Source organism: Haematobia irritans, chromosome 5, assembly GCF_050003625.1.
Source record: "Haematobia irritans isolate KBUSLIRL chromosome 5, ASM5000362v1, whole genome shotgun sequence".
NCBI lineage: Eukaryota > Metazoa > Arthropoda > Insecta > Diptera > Muscidae > Haematobia > Haematobia irritans.
Genome location: NC_134401.1, coordinates 36416616 through 36443565, shown reverse-complemented (window position 1 = coordinate 36443565; position 26950 = coordinate 36416616). Strand labels below are relative to the sequence as shown.

General features: G+C 31.7%; 2 protein-coding genes across 2 annotated transcripts in view; one reads left to right on the top strand and one right to left on the bottom strand.

Moving 5' to 3' along the window:
- The window catches only part of LOC142241559 (zinc finger protein 277), a 62810-nt gene that overhangs the window by 6352 nt on the left and 29508 nt on the right, over positions 1–26950 (bottom strand). The gene's annotated exons all lie outside the window — the stretch shown is intronic.
- On the top strand, positions 7489–26242 carry LOC142238187 (putative fatty acyl-CoA reductase CG8306). Its single transcript, XM_075309763.1, has 8 exons — positions 7489–7787; positions 20092–20685; positions 20755–20864; positions 20934–21126; positions 25079–25216; positions 25340–25459; positions 25532–25789; positions 25883–26242. The coding sequence occupies exons 1-8, from the start codon at positions 7780–7782 to the stop codon at positions 26016–26018; spliced, it is 1557 nt and encodes a 518-aa protein (XP_075165878.1). The 5' UTR covers positions 7489–7779; the 3' UTR covers positions 26019–26242.

Genomic DNA, 26950 nt, shown 5'->3' with positions numbered 1-26950 from the left:
AAAATCACTTTATTTTCGCAATTACTTTTTCAATAACAATTGTGCCCTGCCAACATTTTTTGAATTGGACGGCGCTTCTGAGAAACCCCACCTTTGTCGAAAACAGATATACAAACTACGTCGGAAAAGCGCCGTCACTATTGAGAAGTTGTACCACGCCAAGTTAACCCTAGAAAGCTTATCCTACTGAAAGTCACGGTTAAGCTAAACATACGTCTGTGGGACGTATCATAGTTTGTCATCAAGTGGACAAAATTTGTGGATTTTTGTTTTAAATTTTTGTACTTACACCGATTCTATATACGAATCCTTATTCTTTAAACACGTTTTTGACCAATTATATTGTTACAAAAAAATAACATTTTTGGTACCCATTTTCATGAGGGAGAGCGAAAAACTAAAAACGCATACGTCTCTCAGACGTAGATAAGCTGTCTAGGGTTAAAGAGGTAAGTGATCTTTGATCTCTTGGCAACGGTGATCGTTCCCTTTCGGCAGCTTCAAGAATTCCTTGCGCCTATTTGCATTGTTTTTCTTCCGCAATGACGTGCTTGGTTCGACTGATCCTAATTCTTTTAGGATAAACAAAGCATTTCTGCGTTCCTTGAATCTCTTTGTTGAGGGACTACCACCTTATGATGTCGTTACTTTAGGAAATATTTGACTTGTCAAAGAGATGTCGCAGCCTGTCGACCCGTCTACAGATCGACTATTAATTAGGGCCTTACTTTTGGTCATTGCCCAAATCAGTAACTTCAGCAGAATACCTACTGGATCCTGAACTTGGCGTTGAATTTCGTTGTACAGTGGCTTGTTTTACCACCTAAAGCTGAGTACTATGTTCAGTTTTCAAGCTGAAAAACAGCTTGTTTCCACGGTTACTTTTGTTAATTAATTAATATAGAAATATAAAATTATTTGCAATCAATTCCTTGGAATATAATCGTCTTCATACATATTTTTGTACTTTTAGTTTAGTGTTTTGGTGAAAAATCCGAACATAGTACTCACCTTAACTTGTAATAATTACTTATTACAGTAAATTGAATTAATCAGATTAATAAAAAACCGTTCGTTCAGTTCGACCCTCTAATAATCATCCAAAAATTGGTTCATCCATATAAACCTATCCCCAGAACAAACTTCAATCGATGTAATTACCATGCGAAATCGATGTAATTACATAGCAGATCATAAATATTTATAGATTCGTCTGTGTAAACCGATCAACCAAAGTGGATTATTTAGGTATTTAACGTTACTTTTTAATTTAACATAGATTCCATATGGACCAACTTACAAAAAAAAAAAAAAAAAAAAACAAGTATATAAAGCAGAAAGTTCGGCCGGGCCGAATCTTAAATACCCACCACCATGAATCAAGTATTATAGTTTACTGTGCAATTTTCAGGGGGATTTGTTGACAAGCAGATCAGTTCAACCAGTACACTTCCCGAAGATAAATTCAAAGATTTTACCTACACGCAAAGAAAAAAAACGTTTGGAAAACGTGTACCGAAAACGTTTTTCTTTTGTTAGAGTTTTTTGAATTGCTTCGAAAATTTTAAACTTTTATCACCAAAAAAATTCGTTTGTTACAAAATTTTTATTTTTTCAATAAAAAAAGTTATTTTTGAAATAACAACACAGTCCATTTCGTTTATATCAAACACTGTTCTTTTCTGACTTTAGGTCTTTAATAAGACACATTTTACAGTTCAAAATTTAATATAGTACAATGTAATGTTGAACATTTTTTCGGAATCTTCCGAATATATCTGGAATATATGTAAAAAAAAAAACAAAAGCAAAAAAAAAAAACTTTGGCCGAAGCAGGGATCGAACCCACGACCCTTGGCATGAGAGTCGGACGTAGCTACCACTGCTCCACGGTGCCAAACTAAATGTTTGTTTCTGTTAAATAAACTTTGTTTATTCGGTTCGTGGGCGCCGCAAGCTATGCTATATAAATATAACTTATATGGATATTTATCTATTGATGACCATAACAGGTACATAGCTCAGTGGTTAGTGTTTTGGCTTACAATGTGCATGGTCCGCGGTTCGATTCTCCGTCCAGGCGAAAGGTAAACAAAATTTTAAAAATTTATAAAATCGTATAATTTCTTCTACATTGTTGGTATTACAGGAAAAGGTGTTAAGGCCTAAAAATCCTCGTGGATGTGAGAAAGATGTGAGAGACAATGCAATTAGCAAGAAAATAATGTTTTTTTTGTTGAGCTAGTCTTTATGAAATTGTTTTTACATCCTGGAAAAGAATAAACGTTTATCACAAAAAGTATATACTTTTCTTCCAAATACACTACCTTACAGCGAAAAGCAAATGAGAAACGAACTTTGTTTGTCTAAAATTTCGTTTGGGAGGAAAGAATTATTTTTTTGCGTGTATGAAGACCAGATCAGATTCTGGATTTATAAGACCCATATTTTTTTTGAGTTTTAGAGGAATCATAAACATCGTGTGCAAGTGTGCAAGAAAATGAAATAACGCCATCTGTAGATTTTTACCCCCATTATTTAAATAATTACCAGAAGTAAAATCTGGAAACTATAATTCAGTTTCAAGCAATTTTCATTATCAGTGCACATGGACCGATATTCACCATTTTCGGCACACCTCTTTATGTTCCTAAAATACTTCTAGATTTAAAATTTCATGCAAATTTGATAAAAACTATGGTTTCTAAAAGCCCAAAAAGTAAAATCGGGAGATCGGTCTATTTGGGAGATAAACCAAAACATGGACCAATACACGCCATTTTCGGCTCTCATATTTAGAGTCCTCAAATACCTGAAGATTTCTCATTTCAGGCAAATTGATAAAAAGGTCCTAAAATACCTGTAGATTTCTCATTTCAGGCAAATTGGATAAAAACTACGGATTCTAGAAGCCTAAACAATAAAATCATTTCTTGCACACCTATTGTATTCCATTTCAGGCAAAGTGGACAACAATTACGGTTTCTAGAAGCCCAAAAAATAATATCGGGAGATCGGTCTATCTGATGGCTATATCAAAACATGGGCCTATACTCACCATTTTCGGCATACCTTTTTATTTTTTTATTATGGTCCTAAAATACCTCTAGATTTCCAATTTGAGGCAAGTTGCATAAAAAACTACGGTTTCTATAAGCCCAAGAATAAAACCTGGAGATCGGTCTATATGGGGGCTATATAAAAACATGGTCCGATACTCATCATTTTCAGCACACCTCTTTAGGGTTTTAAAATACCTGTAGATTTCTAATTTCAGGCAAATTGGATAAAAACTACAGATTTTAGACGCCCAAGAAGTAAAAACTGGAGATCGGTCTATATGGGGGCTGGACCGATACTCACCATTTTTAGGACACCTCTTTATGGTCCTAAAATACCTCTAGATTTCAAATTTCAACCAAATTGGATAATAACTACGGATTTTAGAAGCCCAAGAAGTAAAATCGGGAAATCGGTCTATATGGGGGCTATACCTAAACATCTTTTTATGGTGCTAAAATACCTCTAGATTTCCAATTTCAGGCGAATTAAATAGAAACTATCGATTCTAGAAGCCCTAGAAATATAATCGGGAGATCGGTCTATATGGGGGCTATACCAAAATATGGACCGGTACTCACCATTTTTGGCACACATCTTTGTGGTCATAAAATACCTCTAGATTTCCAATTTCAGGCAAATTGGATAAAAACTAAGGTTTTTATAAATCCAAGACCCCAAATCGGGAGTTCGGTTTATATGGAGACTATATCAAAACCTGGACCGATATAGCCCATCTTCGAACTTGACCTGCCTGCAGACAAAAGACGAGTTTGTGCGAAATTTCAGCACGATTGCTTTATTATTGAAGACTGTAGCGTGATTAAAACAGACAGACAGACAGATGGCTATATCGTCTTAGAATTTATCCCTGATCAAGAATATATACTTTATATAGTCGGAAATCGATATTTCGATGTGTTACAAACGGAATGACAAACTTAGTATACCCCCGTCACCATTCTATGGTGGTGGGTATAAAAAGTGCAGACAACAAAAATTGTCGAAACGTTAAGAACAATGCAAAAAATAAGTCTTTTTATTTACGGAAAACAACCTTAGGTCTAATAGCTTAATCATGTGGCAGTGTTGCCAGGTTAGGGGTTTTTCCCCCAAATTTAGTTTTTTTCACGTTTAGGGGGATTTTTAGGGGTACCATTTATTTGGGGGGATTTTTGGGGGTAAAAAAATATCTTGGACCTATTAAAGTGGAGCAATTGTCAAGCAAATTCGGAACAATTTTGGCATGAATTATGAGAAATAGAAGCGGGAAGTCAAGAAGAAGATCCTAAATCAAAAAATTTCTGTTGAAAGGGCATTTTTAATATTTGACACAATTAAAAACAATCGTATTTGAACTTAGCAGCTGAAAGCATTTTAAGAGTAAGCCTGCTTGTTAAATTGATATACATATAGTATAATTACATCCAAATAAAAAATAATTTCCTCAGGGACGAAATTTTAAACAAACGAAAATCTCTCTTGTTATAAAGTATTTTCTTAAAGAGCAAATTTTATTTTTTATTTACTTCAAAGAAAAATTTTTTAGCATCAAAAGAAAACTTAGTTTGTCCAAAATTCCGTTTCCCAGAAAAGAAAACTCTTCTTTCAGTATATATATTTGTGTTAAATTCAATTTTTAAAGTGTATCACTACGGGATTTTTTTCACGAAATTTGGGACCCCTTTTTGTACTTTTTACATTCTTTGGGGGTTTTTGAAAAAAGCCTAGACCAATTTAGGGGTTTTTTCTTAAGATTTGGGGGGGGAAGAATCAAAAATCACCTAGCAACACTGTCATATGGAAAAATTTAGAAATAAAGACAATGTTAGGAGGATTTAACATATCTTACCGTATTTAGTAAAAATTTGTACGCAATCTATGGTTGTAGGGGTACATAAAATTCGGCCTGACCGAATTTTCAGCCGTATATACTTGTTAATTTTCCCGCTAAGAGTATCATACTGAAAACGACATTTTGATTAGTCAAAATTAAATTTCTTTTCATCTAAATCTTTTTTCTCTCGCCCTCTCTTTTCACGCACCAAAGACTTCGATCGACAAAGGCAGAGCAGCAGCAGCTTTGCTGAAGTCGTCTAAATGTTAACTTCCATTAACGTAAAACATCAGTTAGTTGCCCGCAGTTCAAGTCGAAAGACGTATGGAATTTATCGCGCTCAATTCACATAGAGCTTAAAGTTTATCTTCGTTTATGAGTGACTGGGCGAAGGAAAGAGTGAAAAGTGTACATCAAAACATATCTACATACACAAATTTGGGCTAATACGGATTAGATAAAAAAAAATCTTTTTTGGGGCACAACCACAATATCGTGCAAAGAAATTTTGTGAAAATTAAAAAAGAAAAATTTCGAAATCTTATAACAACACGATCATAAGCAACTGACAATATGACCGAGTAAGTGTGATTACACCAATTGGTGACGAGGGTGAATATATGTATATGGGCTTAAAACAAACATGCCAATGGACTGCATTACTGGCAAATAATTCATATACCATTGTATTCACAAGTACATACTATATTTTTTTAAGCCAGGCTATGATGTTTGTGTTACTCTGAGTTCTTCTCTCTGTATTACTTATTTTTCGAGATGATCGGTGAAAACATGCAGACATATCAAGCTGTCAAGCTACTCTTGACATTATTTTCAAAATTCGCAAATGTAAACACAAGTAAAGAACAATGGTAATGATTCGGTAAATTCGTGAGTAATTAAATAAACAAAATTTCTTATGTGTTGAACTCCAGCATTCCATGCCAGGGTTAAATGTTTAACCCACTGAGGCATCAATAAAGAGTTAACGTTTGTAAGCAACGAGATATGGAATAATAACTTGGTTCTCATTTCACTAACCACTTCTCAGACCGGTTGGTATTATGGGTATTTGCTACTGCAATTATTTAGTACTACAATTAATATTTTTTGCTTAGATGTACATAATGAAAAAAACAAAAAAAAAAAACAAAAACTTGAAATTAAAACTGGAAGCAGGACATTGACTGTGTTTCAATGTCAAATGGGTTAAATTAAGCGAACGTTATATGTATATCGTGTATTGAGCATTATTATTATCCGGCCGGTTTGGGTAGACGATTTTGAATCAAGAATCCCTAAAACATTTTATTTTTTATAAACACGATATATTGACTACACTATAAAAAAATGGAGAAACGAACATTCTATAGTGTTATGTTGTGATAAAAGTTCTAGTTTGATGGCAACCATACAATATAATTAAGCCATAAACCATATAGCGGTAACGGTTTTCTACATCCAAAAAGTCTCCGAACTATGGAGTGGTTTGGAAAATAACGGTACCACAGATTCGTCAAACCATATCATTGGCAATGAAAGTTGTTTTTTCAATTTAATCTGTATTTTCTTAAAAAAAAGAATAATTGAAATGATCATTTGTATCTCATTTTAATTATTCTTTTTTAAATTATATTAAAATTTTATTTCAATTAAATTTTTTAGTGTTCATCGAAATTTGCTTAATTTTGGTACATATAACTATTTGTATCGTTTGTTTAAATGTTCTTTAATGGTGAAAACATAGTAGTAACTTTCCCGTTATTTTGTAGGGAGAAAATTTTGGTATAGGAACCCCTTTCCATTATATGATTGCTATTGTAGGGTTGCCATCAAACTAAAATTTTTCTGGCTATATAATGGTATGAAATGCCATAGTACATATAGTATAATTACATCCAAATAAAAAATAATTTCCTCAGGGACGAAATTTTAAACAAACGAAAATCTCTCTTGTTATAAAGTATTTTCTTAAAGAGCAAATTTTATTTTTTATTTACTTCAAAGAAAAATTTTTTAGCATCAAAAGAAAACTTAGTTTGTCCAAAATTCCGTTTCCCAGAAAAGAAAACTCTTCTTTCAGTATATATATTTGTGTTAAATTCAATTTTTAAAGTGTATCACTACGGGATTTTTTTCACGAAATTTGGGACCCCTTTTTGTACTTTTTACATTCTTTGGGGGTTTTTGAAAAAAGCCTAGACCAATTTAGGGGTTTTTTCTTAAGATTTGGGGGGGGAAGAATCAAAAATCACCTAGCAACACTGTCATATGGAAAAATTTAGAAATAAAGACAATGTTAGGAGGATTTAACATATCTTACCGTATTTAGTAAAAATTTGTACGCAATCTATGGTTGTAGGGGTACATAAAATTCGGCCTGACCGAATTTTCAGCCGTATATACTTGTTAATTTTCCCGCTAAGAGTATCATACTGAAAACGACATTTTGATTAGTCAAAATTAAATTTCTTTTCATCTAAATCTTTTTTCTCTCGCCCTCTCTTTTCACGCACCAAAGACTTCGATCGACAAAGGCAGAGCAGCAGCAGCTTTGCTGAAGTCGTCTAAATGTTAACTTCCATTAACGTAAAACATCAGTTAGTTGCCCGCAGTTCAAGTCGAAAGACGTATGGAATTTATCGCGCTCAATTCACATAGAGCTTAAAGTTTATCTTCGTTTATGAGTGACTGGGCGAAGGAAAGAGTGAAAAGTGTACATCAAAACATATCTACATACACAAATTTGGGCTAATACGGATTAGATAAAAAAAAAATCTTTTTTGGGGCACAACCACAATATCGTGCAAAGAAATTTTGTGAAAATTAAAAAAGAAAAATTTCGAAATCTTATAACAACACGATCATAAGCAACTGACAATATGACCGAGTAAGTGTGATTACACCAATTGGTGACGAGGGTGAATATATGTATATGGGCTTAAAACAAACATGCCAATGGACTGCATTACTGGCAAATAATTCATATACCATTGTATTCACAAGTACATACTATATTTTTTTAAGCCAGGCTATGATGTTTGTGTTACTCTGAGTTCTTCTCTCTGTATTACTTATTTTTCGAGATGATCGGTGAAAACATGCAGACATATCAAGCTGTCAAGCTACTCTTGACATTATTTTCAAAATTCGCAAATGTAAACACAAGTAAAGAACAATGGTAATGATTCGGTAAATTCGTGAGTAATTAAATAAACAAAATTTCTTATGTGTTGAACTCCAGCATTCCATGCCAGGGTTAAATGTTTAACCCACTGAGGCATCAATAAAGAGTTAACGTTTGTAAGCAACGAGATATGGAATAATAACTTGGTTCTCATTTCACTAACCACTTCTCAGACCGGTTGGTATTATGGGTATTTGCTACTGCAATTATTTAGTACTACAATTAATATTTTTTGCTTAGATGTACATAATGAAAAAAACAAAAAAAAAAAAACAAAAACTTGAAATTAAAACTGGAAGCAGGACATTGACTGTGTTTCAATGTCAAATGGGTTAAATTAAGCGAACGTTATATGTATATCGTGTATTGAGCATTATTATTATCCGGCCGGTTTGGGTAGACGATTTTGAATCAAGAATCCCTAAAACATTTTATTTTTTATAAACACGATATATTGACTACACTATAAAAAAATGGAGAAACGAACATTCTATAGTGTTATGTTGTGATAAAAGTTCTAGTTTGATGGCAACCATACAATATAATTAAGCCATAAACCATATAGCGGTAACGGTTTTCTACATCCAAAAAGTCTCCGAACTATGGAGTGGTTTGGAAAATAACGGTACCACAGATTCGTCAAACCATATCATTGGCAATGAAAGTTGTTTTTTCAATTTAATCTGTATTTTCTTAAAAAAAAGAATAATTGAAATGATCATTTGTATCTCATTTTAATTATTCTTTTTTAAATTATATTAAAATTTTATTTCAATTAAATTTTTTAGTGTTCATCGAAATTTGCTTAATTTTGGTACATATAACTATTTGTATCGTTTGTTTAAATGTTCTTTAATGGTGAAAACATAGTAGTAACTTTCCCGTTATTTTGTAGGGAGAAAATTTTGGTATAGGAACCCCTTTCCATTATATGATTGCTATTGTAGGGTTGCCATCAAACTAAAATTTTTCTGGCTATATAATGGTATGAAATGCCAATAATTTCTATTGTACACACAAAAAAATATTTTTTGTCTTTAATCACGAAATTAATTGATACAATTAATTTTTAATTGGACCAATTAATTTCAATTAAATTTTTAATTCGATATTTTTTTAAAATGCAATTAAAATTTTAATAGGAAAATTTTTGGTGATATTTTTTTCTGTGTAGTCAATATATCATTTTTATATAAAAAAATAATAAAAAGCTTGTACGGAGATTTTTGATTAATTTCGAAGGCAATGAAGATAAAGTCCACAGCCGAACGGCGGTAGAATATCGGTATAATAAATCTAGTAGTTTCTGGAAAACTTTCCACATAGAATGATTGACTACACATTTCTAGTAAAACAATAATAATATATTATTACATAAGAATTTAACTCGAATTATGCAGATCTCTTCAACATGTTTAATGATACACACAAAAAAATGCTTTCCTCCCAAACGATATTTTAGTAAAGCGAACATTTTCTTTGTGGCAAAAAAATTAAAGAAAAGTATATTATTCTGTGACAATTATGCCGACTTTTGTAGGAGACTAAACTCTAGTTTAACTATACCTCTGAGATTTTTTTTAAAACATATATAGATGGTAGAACTCTAGAACCCTTTCAAATGATGTGTAACGTTCCGTATATACAAGACAAAACGTGTTTTAGCTAGACTAGAGCCGATTATATTAACCGGTTTATATACTTATCCGGTTTTTTTTCGACAGCAGCGTTTCTTTCAACTAAATTCTTCTTAGAATCGGTGATATTACCCAATTTATATCCATCCCAAAATATTTTTTTATTTTTGAAAAATGTGGCTTTCCGAATAATCAATTTAAAAATGGTTCTATTTTTATTCAGCCAAAAACAAATTTCAAATAAAATTTAATATAAAAATTTACTATGCGAAATTCCACTACAATTAAATATCTCCAGTTCTAGCAGAAATACCTGCCTAACTTTTACTTTCACGGATAGGCAGAAGAAGTAAAACTAGCTACATATAATTGCTCCGTATTTTTCCCGCTTCCATAAAGGTGGGTACTATGTTCGGGTTTCGAGTTGAAAAACCACTTTATTTTACCGATTACTTTTCCATAAATAATCAAAAATTTAAATGAAAACAAACATATTCCTGTAAAGTCTTACCGAAATCTAAAGGAACAAGAAACTGCGCTTCAATTGAGTTAATTTGTCTGCTTTATATTAAACTGTTTTAATAAAGAACCGCGATTACTGGCAGACCTGGAAACCGTTAACTTAAAGGGTGATACGGTCAAAATTTGGTCAAGGGAAAACGCGTGTAAATCGGTGAAATCGTTTATTTAAAAATCAAATTAAATTTCTTTTTCCAGTTCAATTAGTATAAAATTCAGGAAAAATATTCAGTTAGGCTTTCGCTTTTCCAAATCCGAATTGCCGGGCCTCACGCTTGACACCTGCCATCAGATTTTGTACAGCCACCTTGTCCACCTTCTTCGCCGCAGAAAGCCAGTTTGCCTTGAACTGCTGCTCGTCCTTAGCAGTTTTTTTGGTCTTCTTTAGGTTCCGCTTGACAATAGTCCAGTATTTCTCAATTGGGCGGAGCTCTGGCGTGTTGGGAGGGTTCTTGTCCTTGGGAACCACCTGCACGTTGTTGGCGGCGTACCACTCCATGGCCTTTTTACCGTAATGGCAAGATGCCAAATCCAAAACAGTGCGGAACAACCGTGTTTCTTCAGGAAAGGCAGCAGACGTTTATTCAAACACTCTTTCACGTGAATTTCTTGGTTGACAGTCCCGGAAGCTATGAAAATGCTGCTTTTCAAGCTACAGTACAGATGGCTTGCCAAACCAGATATTTCTTTGCGAACTTTGACAGTCTTATGTGCTTGAAAATATCTGCTACCTTTCCCCTTCCTTTTGCCGTATAAAACTCCTGTCCCGGAAGCTGCTTGTAGTCGGCTTTGACGTAGGTTTCGTCGTCCATTACCACGCTGTCAAACTTCGTCAGCATAGTCATGTACAGCCTCCGGGATCGCGCTTTGGCCGTCGTATTTTGTTTATCATCGCGATTTGGAGTCACTACCTTCTTGTAAGTCGATAGTCCGGCTCGTTTTTTGGCTCGATGCACGGTTGTAGACGATACACCCAGCTTATTTGCGGCATCTCGGAGAGAGAGGTTAGGGTTTCGCTTGAAACTACCGGCAACTCTCTTTGTCGTCTCAGCGGCTTCCGGTTTTCGATTTCCCCCCGATCCAGACTTCTTGGCTGTCGACAAACGTTCCCCAAACACTTTAATTAAATTTGTAACGGTTGATTTAGCAACTTTTAGCGATTTTGCCAGCTTTGCGTGCGAGTAGGTCGGATTTTTGCGATGCGCGAGCAAAATTTTGATACGCTGCTCTTCTTGCTTGGACGGCATTTTGACAACTGAAGAGTGAATTCCAAAATCAAAATAGGAGCAACATTCTACACACACACCTTCAAAATGAGGGGTGTTCAGGTTTTTTAAATGCAAAATTGAAAGAAATACGTCAAGTTTATATTGACCAAGTTTTGACCGTATCACCCTTTAATGGTTTTTGGAACAATCTGGTTGGTTCAACAGAAGAAAATAATCGAGAAGGTTTAGCGGTTAAAGGTAGGTATTAAGTTCGAGTTCAGCCGCTAAAGTGAAAACTAAATCAGTAAAAAAGGCATAAAATTATACATATTTGTTGGAAATTTCATTACAACTTTATGGGGAATTGCCCAAAGCAAATTTTATTCCTTAAAATGGATTATTAAAGAATCGTGAAAAAATTACGATTTTAGCGGCTAAACTCGAACTTAATACCCACCTTAAAGCTCGAAGTGCCCATAAGTAATAGGTACTTTTATTTAATGTGGTACCACAATGGACTGAATAGTCTAAGTGAGCCTGAAATTTAGTCGGGGTGCTACTTTAATCATATGTTTTGTAAGACTACACATTATTTATTGGTCATGTAGCTCTATATATACTCATCATATAAAGGGTGATTCTTTTGAGGTTAGGATTTTCATGCATTAGTATTTGACAGATCACGTGGGATTTCAGACATGGTGTCAAAGAGAAAGATGCTCAGTATGCTTTGACATTTCATCATGAATAGACTTACTAACGAGCAACGCTTGCAAATCATTGAATTTTATTACCAAAATCAGTGGCAGAAAATCCGCTTTTTTATCGACAAATTTTGTTCAGCGATGAGGCTCATTTCTGGTTGAATGGCTACGTAAATAAGCAAAATTGCCGCATTTGGAGTGAAGAGCAACCAGAAGCCGTTCAAGAACTGCCCATGCATCCCGAAAAATGCACTGTTTGGTGTGGTTTGTACGCTGGTGGAATCATTGGACCGTATTTTTTCAAAGATGCTGTTGGACGCAACGTTACGGTGAATGGCGATCGCTATCGTTCGATGCTAACAAACTTTTTGTTGCCAAAAATGGAAGAACTGAACTTGGTTGACATGTGGTTTCAACAAGATGGCGCTACATGCCACACAGCTCGCGATTCTATGGCCATTTTGAGGGAAAACATCGGAGAACAATTCATCTCAAGAAATGGACCGGTAAGTTGGCCACCAAGATCATGCGATTTGACGCCTTTAGACTATTTTTTGTGGGGCTACGTCAAGTCTAAAGTCTACAGAAATAAGCCAGCAACTATTCCAGCTTTGGAAGACAACATTTCCGAAGAAATTCGGGCTATTCCGGCCGAAATGCTCGAAAAAGTTGCCCAAAATTGGACTTTCCGAATGGACCACCTAAGACGCAGCCGCGGTCAACATTTAAATGAAATTATCTTCAAAAAGTAAATGTCATGGACCAATCTAACGTTTCAAATAAAGAACCGATGAGATTTTGCAAATTTTATGGGTTGTTTTTTTTAAAAAGTTATCAAGCTCTTAACAAATCACCCTTTATATAGCCATTATAGCCAAGTAATGCATTGAGCCAATTATGTATATTTATAGACCAGCATTTAAATAAACTTCGTTTAAAGTAAACAAACAATTTTAGTCAAACGTTGAGTTTTCCACATATTTCCAAAATGTTTTGTACAATTTCGAAGAGATCAAGTTAGGATGTGTGACATTATCAAGACTTAATATAAATGAACTGTAGTTATACAAATTTAGAATAAAAAGGTTTTTATTTTGGGGCAAAAATAAAAACAAATTATAATTAACAAATTTTTGATGAAAAACTTTTGTACTTTTCAAAGAGATTCACTGTAACAAAAACATTTTTGCGACATTCGTTTTTCAAACGCTTTAGTTTTTTGCTTGTATAGTATAGCAAATTCATAAGTAACCGGTGTTTTTAATTGATAAGTATTTGAGCAAGTTATAAATCAGTGAATTGTTGATTTCATATCAAATTTATCAAACATTATCGCCTTTTTAAAGGGTATGGGCAGTGATTTAAAAATTTTGATTCAACATGCTACACAAAACTAATCAAACAACTATCATCATTGGCGTAGGAAGGCCTCTGGGGAGGGGCTTAGCCCCACCACAAAAATTTTAATAAAATATTAAACTAGTAAATACACAAAGTTCCACTAAAGACTTTCATGCACAATCTAATTACTTGGGTTTTGGTAGCAGTTGTCGATGGCAGTGTTTACACTGAAAGAAGAGTTTTCTTTTCTAAGGAACGAATTTTTAGACAAACTAAGTTTTCTTTTTATGTTAAAAAATTTTCGATTGAAGTAAACAAAACTCATTAGATAAAATCGTAGCATCAGTTGTCACAAATTCGGGTTTATTTGCTCTTTAAGAAAATAATTTATAACAAAGGGAATTTCGTTTGTCTAAAATTTCGTTTCTGAGGAAAGTATTTTTCTTTGGGTGTGGTTTTATTTCTTAACATAGTCTTCTGCAAAAAAAAAAAAAAAAGTCGCAAAAAATAGTGAAAAATAGTGTTCTTTTTGGGTCCGGAAGTGGTTAAAAATTGGCGCATAAATGATGAATTTAACATGGTCTTGTGATAGTACGGATGTCCACCATTTCAACAGACGTTGCACTGAATTTGCAACACTTATTAAGGTGCGATCCGAGTTTAGTGTTTTGAATGTGAATTAAACAATTTTGTGATATTCTGCCAAAAAAAAGTATTTAAATTTTTTTGTGTTTTTAATGCATTTTCTAAAATTATCGATTTGCTTTAGGATAGATTTAGCACTTTTGCGGCAAAATTTTAATAATTTGTATCATTTTATTAATTCTTACTCTGTTTTTAACTATTTAAAAAAACAAACAAAAAGAATTACCCATGAAAAAAAGCGATCTTTAAAAATTGAATGAAAAACGTCCTGCACAAAAAAAATATCACGAAAATTTTTCCAATTAAAATTTTAATTGAGTTTATTCAATTCAATTAAAAATATAATTGATTCAACAAATTTTTTAACTGATTATTGTTCTTGATTTCAGCTTAAAACCATGCATTGACTAAACTACAAGTGTAGCTTAACCAACAGAGGAAAAGTATGCTTGTCAAATTTATTTGGGCAAAGCCTATTGACTGCAAGATGTTTCGGAATTACCACATTCCTCATCAGCATCCTCTACTTGCAGCAAAACTATCAACCAATTATCAGAATAAATTCGGGTAATTCACTCAACCCAAAGTGAAATACACTTGAACCTTCTGAAACAAAAATCAATCACAAAAATTAATAGTATCAATTAATTTTTTAATTGACTTCCAATCAATTTTTAATTGATACTATCATTTCGGTGATTGAAGATATTTCAATTGAAAAATTAATTGGATCAAATAATTTCGTGATTGAAGACAAAAAATACTTTGTGTGTGTGTAGTTAAAATAAATAACTTCTTAGTAAGAACATTTTTAGAAATACTTTTAAAGATGTGCCTATAAAACAACTCCCAAATTTTTTATTGAGAAAAAGTGTGGAACTACACTGAAAAAACAGTAAACCAATCAGGAAAAAAAAACTTTTAGTTAATTTTTGAAATTTTTGAATATTTTTAGAAAATTTTAACTAAACAGAAATACAAGCGCTGGCATCACGCCGATATCACAAAAATAAGTAAATATTTTTCGGCAAACAACTCCCAAATTTTTTTGTTGAGAAAAAGTGTGGAACTACACTGAAAAAGCAGTGAACCAACCCGTAAGAAAACTTTTGGTTAATTTTAGAAATTTTTTAATATTTTTAGAAAATTTTAACTAAAAAGTATTACAAACGATGGCATCACGCCGATATCACAGAAATAAGTAAATATTTTTTAAAAAATTCAAGAAAAATTTTTAGACATAACTAATTTTTTTCACTTGTTAAAGAAAATTTTGTAGTTTGAAGAACAAATTGGAGTTAAAAATTGCAAGAATGTCTTAAGTGACATACGAATTTCATGATGGACGCATTTGCTGTAAAATTTACAAATTTAAAGAAATAATGAACTATTTTGTGAGAAATACGAATTTAGTAAATATTTATGCTTAATTTGTGTATAATTTTTTCCCGTTTTTTTAGTTCATTTGCGTACGATAGCAAAAAAATTTTTAGAGTTACAGAAACTTTCTCCAAACATAATAATTCCATGTACTGAAAATAAAGTTAATTTGGCTTTAGTGAAATAGAGGGTTCACTTTTTTAGTTTAGTTTAGTTGCTTTATTATAAATTAATTGTCTAGTTATGTTGAAGTCTGATTTTGTATTAATTTTTATAAAATAAAACATTATTTGAATCTATAACTTCAGTTTATTAATTTTTACCTAGGGGGTATATAGCCCCCCTTGGAAAATTTTCTAGCTACGCTAATGCATATCATTAATGTTAGTAAACTTCCATTGTTGTGAGTGTATGAGTCTTGTTTCTACTTAAATTTTAATCTGTTTTGAAATACATACACATATTCATGTAATAAATTACTAAGAATAAACAATTAATGAAAATTATATTGCAATTAGATATTGGGATTACATAGTACTTAATAAACTTGATCAGCTAAAAAAATAAGTCTGCATATAATATCATGTAATACCTGTTTTTTATATAATGGTGATTTTTTGATCAATAAACAATTTTGGATATTTTGGATCAATAAATCAGGATTAAAGAGGAAAATCAATCAATTAAATTCGTCTGATCGACGTAAAATGCTAAGAGTAAAAAATAATTAGAATAAGACTTGAGAATTTCATTTTCGTGTGAAAATCTATTCGTAGACACATACTATGTTATTTCGAAAATTGATTTTAAAAATTGTTACGAGATTTGGGAAAAACAAAATGGCACTATTTTTTGCGTACAAGAGAATATAATTTATGCTCTTGGAAATCGTAGTAGTATTTAGCATACTTATAACACATTCATACTCTGTTCCAGGGCGTAATAACTAGCATACTTTGCTCGATGTCTTCTTTCCACCCTACTTCGAGATAAACCCACACCATTTTACCATATCTATTTTGACCCTATATGTGCTTCGACTTGGACTACAATTAAAACCTTTCATTATGAACTTTCCTTGAGGAGTTACAAAGTTCAATTTAGTGACTCCATTCAAATTAACGTATTTTTGAAAATTGATATGAAAAATGTATTGAGTAACTAACGCGCTTTGTTGTACCCAAATGCCAATGAGAATCGAAAGTGTAAAATAACTGGGTGAAGAAAACTAATTTGAAAATACATAAAAAATTATAACTAACCCCCGTCCTCAAGAAGATGATGCAGATGGCAACGAAGAGGTGAAAGTTTTGATTTTTGTCGTTGACTATTATCATCAATAGAGCATGTTGGAGTTTTTTTCTGCATTAAAAAGCTTTATGGTATATATGACGGCCATTGGTTTGTATTATTTATTGTTTTATTTTAATACACATCTCAAGTATGAAGAAATATAACAGGCTGATGGTATAAAAGAAATATGAAAGTATTACATAAGAGCAATATCGTTTAATTTATGAGGAAAATGAATGAAATGGAGAAAAATCTGCTAAAACAAAAAAAAAACTGCTGAGGAAGGGAAAGCAGTAACTCTGTTGGCTAACTTCGTGTAATTTTTAAACCGGATTTAAGAGGACTATAGAAATAAAATTTTGCCAAAATTTTCTATAGCAATAAAATGTTGACAAAATTTTCTATAGAAATAAAATGATGACAAAATTTTCTATAGAAATAAAATTTTTCCAAAATTTTCTATAGGAATAAAATTTTGCCAAAATTTTCTATAGGAATAAAATTTTGCCAAAATTTTCTATAGGAATAAAATTTTGACAAAATTTTCTATAGGAATAAAATTTTTCCAAAATTTTCTATAGAAATATAATTTTTCCAAAATTTTCTATAGAAATAAAATTTTGACAAAATTTTCTATAGAAATACAATTTTGATAAAATTTTATATAGAAATAAAATTTTGACAAAATTTTCTATAGAAATAAAATGTTGACAAAATTTTCTATAGCAATAAAATTTTGACATAATTTTCTCTAGAAATAAAACTTTTCCAAAATTTTCTATAGAAATAAAACTTTTCCAAAATTTTCTATAGAAATACAACTTTTCCAAAATTTTCTATAGAAATAAAATTTTGTCAAAATTTTCTATAAAAATAAAATTTTGACAAAATTTTCTATAGAAATAAAATTTTGGACAAAATTTTCTGTAGAAATAAATTCTTGACAAAATTTTCTACAGAAATAAAATTTTGACAAAATTTTCTATAGGAATAAAATTTTGCCAAAATTTTCTATAGGAATAAAATTTTGCCAAAATTTTCTATAGGAATAAAATTTTGACAAAATTTTCTATAGGAATAAAATTTTGACAAAATTTTCTATAGGAATAAAATTTTTCCAAAATTTTCTATAGAAATAAAATTTTGACAAAATTTTCTATAGAAATACAATTTTGATAAAATTAAAATAAAATAAAAAAAAAAATAAAATTTTGACAAAATTTTCTATAGAAATACAATTTTGATAAAATTTTATATAGAAATAAAACTTTTCCAAAATTTTCTATAGAAATACAACTTTTCCAAATCTATAGAAATAAAATGTTGTCAAAATTTTCTATAAAAATAAAATTTTGACAAAATTTTCTATAGAAATAAAATTTTGGACAAAATTTTCTGTAGAAATAAATTCTTGACAACATTTTCTATAGAAATAAGATTTTGACAAAATTTTCTACAGAAATAAAATTTTGACAAAATTTTCTATAGAAATAAAATTTTGACAAAATTTTCTATAGAAATAAAATTTTGACAAAATTTTCTATAGAAATAAAATTTTGATAAAATTTTCTATAGAAATAAAATTTTGGACAAAATTTTCTGTAGAAATAAATTCTTGACATTTTCTGTAGAAATAAATTCTTGACAACATTTTCTATAGAAATAAAATTTTGATAAAATTTTCTATAGAAATAAAATTTTAGACAAAATTTTCTGTAGAAATAAATTTTTGACAACATTTTCTATAGAAATAAAATTTTGACAAAATTTTCTATAGAAATAAAATTTTTTCATAATTTTCTATAGAAATAAAATTTTTTCATAATTTTCTATAGAAATAAAATTTTGACAAAATTTTCTATAGAAATAAAATTTTGACAAAATTTTCTATAGGAATAAAATTTTGACAAAATTTTCTATAGAAATAAAATTTTTCCAAAATTTTCTATAAAAATAAAATTTTGACAAAATTTTCTATAAAAATAAAATTTTGACGAAATTTTCTATAGAAATAAAATTGTGACAAAATTTTCTATAGAAATAAACTTTTGACAAGATTTTCTATAGAAATAAAATTTTGGTAAAATTTTCTATAGAAATAAAATTTTGACAAAATTTTCTATAGAAATAAAATTTTGACAAAATTTTCTATAAAAATAAAATTTTGACAAAATTTTCTATAAAAATAAAATTTTGACAAAATTTTCTATAGAAATAAAATTTTGACAAAATTTTCTATAAAAATAAAATTTTGACGAAATTTTCTATAGAAATAAAATTTTGACAAAATTTTCTATAGAAATAAAATGTTGACAAAATTTTCTATAGAAATAAAATTTTGACAAAATTTGCTTTTGCAATAAAATTTTGACAAAATTTGCTTTTGCAATAAAATTTTGACAAATTTTATTGTAGCAATAAAATTTTGACAAAATTTTCTATAGAAATAAGATTTTTACAAAATTTTCTCTAGAAATAAAATTTTGACAACATTTTTTATAGAAATAATTTTTTTTTTATAGAAATAAAATTATGCAAAATTAGATTTTCCAATTTAGGTAGAATATTTTTGGCTCGAGTTGCAACCGTGGTTATGATGTTGTAATCTGTTTGCCAATACTTCCGTAATTGAATAGACGGACGGTATTAGAATAAGTTCGACCAGACAGCAGTCTTTTTTCTAATATTGTATGGGCAAGGTAGTTTTCATGCCATAGTAATTCAATATACTCGTATGTGGTATTTATTGCGAATCATGTTATATTTTTAATTTCATTGGTTCCAAAAAGTAATAGTGAAAATTAGTTGATTTTCCGCGCGGAAACCGAATATGGAACTCACTTTAAAATGCAATGCTCTAATAAAAGGTGGCATAAATATAGACAGAAGTCAACAAAAAATCTCTTGCCTCAATTCAAAAACGGACCCAAACCTCTCAACAAGACAGTCGAGCAGTTCAGTATTACTGAACTGCTTAATTACGTGTCGCCGTAATAGGTACCTATTAGGAATTTATAATATGGGGATACCACAAGCCTCCATGCCAAGAAATACGACGACCAACGTCAACCACTAGACTGCCAGCTTTTGGGCATAGTTGACGGGGTTGAAATTATGAAATGATCATGAGTTAAGCCACAAGAGTCGAATTATGATAATTAAATATTTCAAGCTGAAAATAAATTTTATGAATAAATAATAAAAAAAAACTTAAAAAATAACAAATACATAACTATACCCTTTATTTATTTTATTTTATTTTATTTCTTTTCCTTCACAGAAATCTCCAATCACCCATCAAAAGATTCTATGCCGGTAAAAATGTCTTCATCACCGGAGCTACCGGTTTTGTCGGTGTAACCATTATTGAAAAACTTCTACGTGATATACCAGAAATTGGTACACTCTACATTTTAATGCGTGGCAAAAAGGGAAAATCTGTAGATCAGCGTTTGGAGGAATTGAAAAAGAATTCGGTTTTTAATCGTTTCAAAGAAATGAAATTAGAAGATCGTTTTGCCAAACTTAAACCCGTTGAAGGTGATGTGGGTCAAGAGGACTTAGGTTTATCACCGGCTCATCGTCAACTTTTAATCGATAATGTTAATGTAGTTATACATTCGGCTGCTACATTGGATTTCTTCCAAGGTTTGAGGGAGACAACCTGTATTAATTTGCTTGGCACTCGCCGTGTTGTGGAATTGTGTAGTCAAATTAAAAACTTGAATTCATTGGTGCATGTTTCGAGTGCTTATGTAAATTCATACCTTACCCAAGTAGAAGAGAAATTATACCCGGCCCCCGATGATCCAGAGAGAATTATTGATTTGGTTAATAAATCAAATGATGAGGCCTTAAAAACAATGGAACCAAAGTGAGTATTTACTAATGTTTTTTATGGCCATGAATATTGTTAACATCTTTCTCTCTCTCTCCCTGATAGAATCCTTAAGGATCATCCCAATACTTATACATTCACAAAACATTTGGCTGAGCATGAAGTGGCCAAAGCTTCTACACGCTTTGCTTGTGGTATTGTCAGACCCAGTATGAGTAAGTATAAACGATTTAAATAAATATGTTGCAAAATCATCTTTAATTTTTTCCACTTGTTTGTTTTAGTTACTGCTGCTTGGCATGAACCTATTCCCGGTTGGACTATTTCCAAAAATGGTCCCCAAGGTTTTATTATGGGCGCCGCCAAAGGTGTTATTAGACGTTTGCCTTTGGATGATAAACTTATTATGGATTATATACCTGTGGATGTGGTAACAAATGCAATAATTACAACGGGTTACTATGTGGATGCCTTAAAGTGAGTAAAGATATTATTAAACTTATTATTTAGTTCGCACATAGATTTTATATATTTTTGAGGCATATTCTATTCTTTAACCTGATTCATAGGATGGGGATAAAGTAACATTCCTATTCCGTTTGTATCGTATCAAAATATTAGATTCTGATATATTTATATATGTACGTCCGTCTGTTGGACGGAAACGATATCGTTCTGAAAATTTTCAAATGGCCTTCTGGGTGACATATAGAGTTGACTTCATGTTTCATCTCATCCTCCTCAAATATCTTTCATATAAATTCCGAGTCGATCTAATCATAAATCATGCTAATTGCCGAAAGGAACAATACATCGGTCATTCAGAACACTTTTAAATATATCACCTCATATAAATCGATCCCCGATTTGAAATTTTGAACCTTCTTGGTGGCATTTTTTCATTCTCCTCAAATCCGTTAGATGATGTCTGTAGGATTCCTCTAACAACCTCACTTGAATTGAACCATACCAGCCCATAAATTCTGTATCTATCTAACCCATGCTGACCGATAGTTAAAACTGCAGTAGAAATAATTCTCATGTATACCGATCCTCAGAGTTAATTTCTTGACCCTCCTGATTTGAAATCTTGAACCTTCTTGGCGGCATTTTTTCATTCTCCTCAAATCCGTTAGATGATGTCTGTAGGATTCCTCTAACAACCACACGTGAATTGAACCATACCAGCCCATAAATTCTGCATCTATCTTACCCAGACTGACCGATAGTTAAAATTGCAGTAGAAATAATACCCATGTATACCGATCCTCAGAGTTAATTTCTTGACCCTCCTGTGTTGCATCCGATCCCCTTGAAATTCGACATGTCGTGTCAGTATTCGTTTTCAAATAATCACATACAAAGTGGGCCATATCGGTCCAGACACTATATAAAGCGATTCATAGATTTGATTTCTTGACCCTCCTGGGGCTGAATTTTTCAACCGACTTATTTGAAATTCTTAAAAGCCTAAAAAAATTGGTTATTATATGTAAGAAAGATTCTCAGATTTTACTTTTTAAACCTCCGAGGAACTCAATATCACTCGTATCAATTCCTATCAATTTTCAATTGTACACAATTCCCATATTAATGGATTTGGTGGGCGTCCTGGAGACTCATTTTAAATGACCCAGGGCATTGATTGCTAAGCATTTCGTCTTTTTAAATTAATTCATGTCTGACTCGAAAACCGGACATAGTACCCACCTTCACATGCGAAACACAAAAATGTTCATCGTTACTATTCTTGGCTTAAATCTACTTTAGTACAAGTGGTCCGATTGGTCCAATTTTGGGTCAGCGTGTAGACTTTTCGATTCTAAACATAAAATGTATTATATACCAGTTTTTGTCGGAAAGACCTATTTTCGGAGTTACAGGCCCCTAAAGTTTTCTTTTTCAGGTATATTGGATTTAGTATCCATCGTACATAATCGTCCTAAAAGTAATATATTTAGAATAACATGGACCAGGAGACGTTCTGGGTTCGCGTTAGCCTACTTTGGACTCTGTCCATAGGAGAAAGTCTCAAACCCCTGCCGAAGGCCGGCCACCTGTCCACTTTGGGTTCGCGTTAGCCCACTTTGGATACTGTCTCAAACCCCGGCCGAAGGCCGTCCACCTATACGACAAAATTTCAAATTTTTACTTAATATTTTCACTCTAAAATGTACTATTTTTGTCAAAAACGCAAAAACATTCACTTAATGAAAAATTGATGTCAGAATTAACAAAAACAAATAAGGAAAGTCTAAAGTCGGGCGGGGCCAACTATATTATACCCTGCACCACTTTGTAGATCTAAATTTTCGATACCATATCACATCCGTCAAATGTGTTGGGTGCTATATATAAAGGTTTGTCCTAAATACATACATTTAAATATCTTTTAACAAGGAAAATTTTGGTATTTTGACCATTTTTGTCGAAATCAGAAAAACATATATATAGGAGCTATATCTAAATCTGAACCGATTTCAATCAAATTTGGCACACCTGACTATACTACCAATTGTACTCCTTGTGCAAAATTTCAAGCTAATCGGGATAAAACTCTGGCTTCTGGGTCCATATAAGTGCATATCGGGCGAAAGATATATATGGGAGCTATATCTAAATCTGAATCGATTTCAACCAAATTTGGCACGCATAGCTACAATGCTAAATTTACTCCCTTTGCAAAATTTCAACCAAATTGGGCCAAAACTCTGGCTTTTAGCACCATATTAGTCCATATTGGGCGGAAGATATATATATGGGAGCTATATCTAAATCTGAACCGATTTCAATCAAATTTTGCACACTTGACTATACTACTAATTGTACTCCTAGTGCGAAATTTCAACCAATTTCGGCCAAAAATCTGGCTTCTGCGGCCATATAAGTCCATATCGGGCGAAAGATATATATGGGAGCTATATCTAAATCTTAACTGATTTCATTCAAATTTTACACACTTGACTATACGACTAAGTGTTATGTTTGTACAAAATTGCAAGCAAATCGGTATAAAACTCTGGCTGCTGGGTCCATATTAGTGCATATCGGGCGAAAGATATATATAGGAGCTATATCTAAATCTGAACCGATTTCTTCCAAAATCAATAGGGTTCTATCCTGACCCAAATTAGGAACATGTGCCAAATTTGAAGGCGATTGGTCTTAAATTGCGACCTAGACTTTGATCACAAATATGTGTGACGGACGGACAGACGGACATGGTTATATCGACTCAGGGACCCACCCTGAGCGTTATTGCCAAAGAAAACATGTGTCTATCTCGTCTCCTTCTGGGTGTTACAAACATATGCACTAACTTATAACGATTTTCAGATGTCGATATCTCGAAAACTAGGCTTTACCGGCAAATGTTTTACTTTACATTTTCGCTTATTAATTGTGTTTGTTTTTAACAACTTTTGTTAAAGTAGGTTTGTTCCTGTTTGGTTTTGTAAATAAAATCCGTAACTTTATTGTTATATTGCACTTACCATTTTGATTTCCACAAGTGAAGCATGAACTAAATGCCGGTCTTTAAATGGTTAGATTTATACAAACGTATTTACGTTCCATACAACACGTTCGGCACTGATATGTGCTATCTTAAATGATGCCCATATACGATGAAGTGCTGCCAAGTATAAAAATCGATGTATGTGTTGTGTGTGTATGTAATTTGAGTTGCTATTTTTATAGCGGTATTGTTGTTTGTGTTGATTCTTGTTTATATTTGGTTGGGTGGTGTAGTTGGCTCAGTTAGCTAACGCCTTGCCCAAACTGTGAAACGATGTCAATTGAAATTTGTGTGTCTAGGTTCGTAACCTGGAGCTGTGTTTGAAGTTTTTCATTAAGAAGGGAGCCTCTCAATTTGGCCGGGTTTTTCAATACATATGAAATATCCCGTTTATGCATGAGAAGGCAGATCACATGATAAAGCGAATTTGCCTTCGGTGCCCATAACGGTTATAAATCCGTGGGAATACTATCATCCTTGTTTCGCCTTACATTAATTTTTTTTTCTTTTAATTCAATGAATTTTGAAAAATTTGTAATGAAAATATATAAATGAAAACATATAAATAAAAATAAATAATAAATGAAAATATAAAATATAATTATAAATGAAAATATAAATTAATAATTTTAAAAAAATTATAATCTGAAATTTAATGTGAAAATAAGAAAAATAATTTTTTAATCCAAAACTGAAGCGATTTTTTTTTAAATTTTTTTGCATCTCATTCACATAACACTTCCCAAATCCACATTTCAACTGTCATTTGCCTTATAGAAAAGGAATTCAAATTTACTTTTAGTAGATTTCTGGCCTAATGTGAATGGGCTATTATTAAATAACTTTTTAATAATAAAATAAATTATTTATTTTGGAAATTTGAATTTATCCTATTTTATTTTTTGCTTTCAGAGTCAAAAACGGAAACAAACCTGATCAACTGCAAATATTCCACCTTACTTCAAGTACTTATAAACCATTCCGGTTTGAACCATTGATTAATCACATGAATATTGTCATGCACGAATATCCTTTAGCATCAGCTGTATGGTGAGTATACATCCATGTAACATTAATAAATGTTTTTTATCATCTTCATAAGAAACAATTTAATTTAGCTACATCCTCATTTGAATTCAATTTTATTAATATGGAATGAATATTATATTCCAGGTATCCCCGTTTACAATTTGTGAAAAATTTAACACAATTCCGTTTGGGTGCTATTTTCTTCCATTTTCTACCAGCTATATTTCTTGATTTATTAACTGTGGTTACTGGAGGACGTCCTATGTAAGTTTTTTGTTTTAAATAAATACAAAAAAATTGAAATTCTATATTATGGACTATTTCCTTCATTTACAGACTATTGCGTTTACATCGAAATGTTTGGAATTCATTGAATACTTTGGAGAAATTCATTTTTACAGAATGGCATTATGATAATAAATTAGCCGTTAAGCTGGCCAAATCAATGGATCCTGTTGATAAAGAAATCTTTGGTATTGATATTCAGAGTCTAAGTTGGGAGGAATATTTTAAAAATATGCATATGGGCGTACGTGAATATCTAAATAAAGAAAAACCCAAGAATTTGGATGCTGCTAGAAGAAAGGATAAAATGTAAGAAATGATTTCAGTTTGAAAAAATTTCTATTCCAAGTGTTTTATTTAGTTTTGCTTCACTTTTTCAATTAAATTTTAATTTTCTTACAGTTTATTGGGTCTTCATGTTGCTTTACAATTGGTCTTTTACTATGGCCTTTTCAAACTAATCTGTTGTTGCGGTCTCCCATCATCGATGGCAGCTTTAGTTATGCCAGTGATTTATATGGGATTTAATGCCCTATAAATTCTGTTCTGCCTATTGCTTGCATTAGCTTTAAATATTGATATATTATTTTTTTGTTTGTTTTGAAATAATACTTTTATTTTTAAAAAGTGGAAATATTTCTTTTGGGTAATTTAGTTATTTATATTAACATTTGAATTTTATAAAAATAAAACTTTGGATACATGTATTATGTATATATGCTTAAAATAGTTATGGAATAAAGTAGAATGATTTGTACTTAATCGATTTTATTTGTAACTTTAATGCTAAGGAGCTTTTACACTCAATTTTCAGCAATGGAAATTGCCTTAACTAGGAATATTCACTGAGAGACTAACTTTCCACGCAGTATTATATAAAAGCAAAATTTCAAATGCTGCACGAACATTTTGTGGGGGGAGGCTAGAATTTTCAGAGGCCTATATTAAATCCCCCAACACACTCATTGTAACTCATTGTATTTGCAGCTTTTTGTGATGAACGTAACCCTGAGAATTGGAGGACATATTGTAGACTACGCAATAGGGCGAAGAGCATAATACGCAGGAGGAGACGTAACCATTTCTCAGCAATTTTTAATGGGTTGGACTCGGCTGGAATATGGAGGGTACTTAAGGCAACTGGTTGCACTGTCGGTACTAATACTGCTCATGGATTCGAACTTGATATGCTGAATGATTCTTTTGTTGGAGATGTTGACAATTACGATGATATTGTTTTCAGTAATCTTCAGGATACGGATAGGTCTTTCTCATTCAGATGTATTACCATTCATGAATTGCATGATGCTTTGTTTAAGGTGAAGTCTAGGTCGTTAGGAGTGGATGGTATTCCCATACATTTTATCAAATTAGTTTTTCCGTATGTGTCAGACCTTGTACTTGACCTTTTTAACATGATACTTACGACTTTTGTTTTTCCATCAGCTTGGAAGTTAGCCAGGGTTGTTC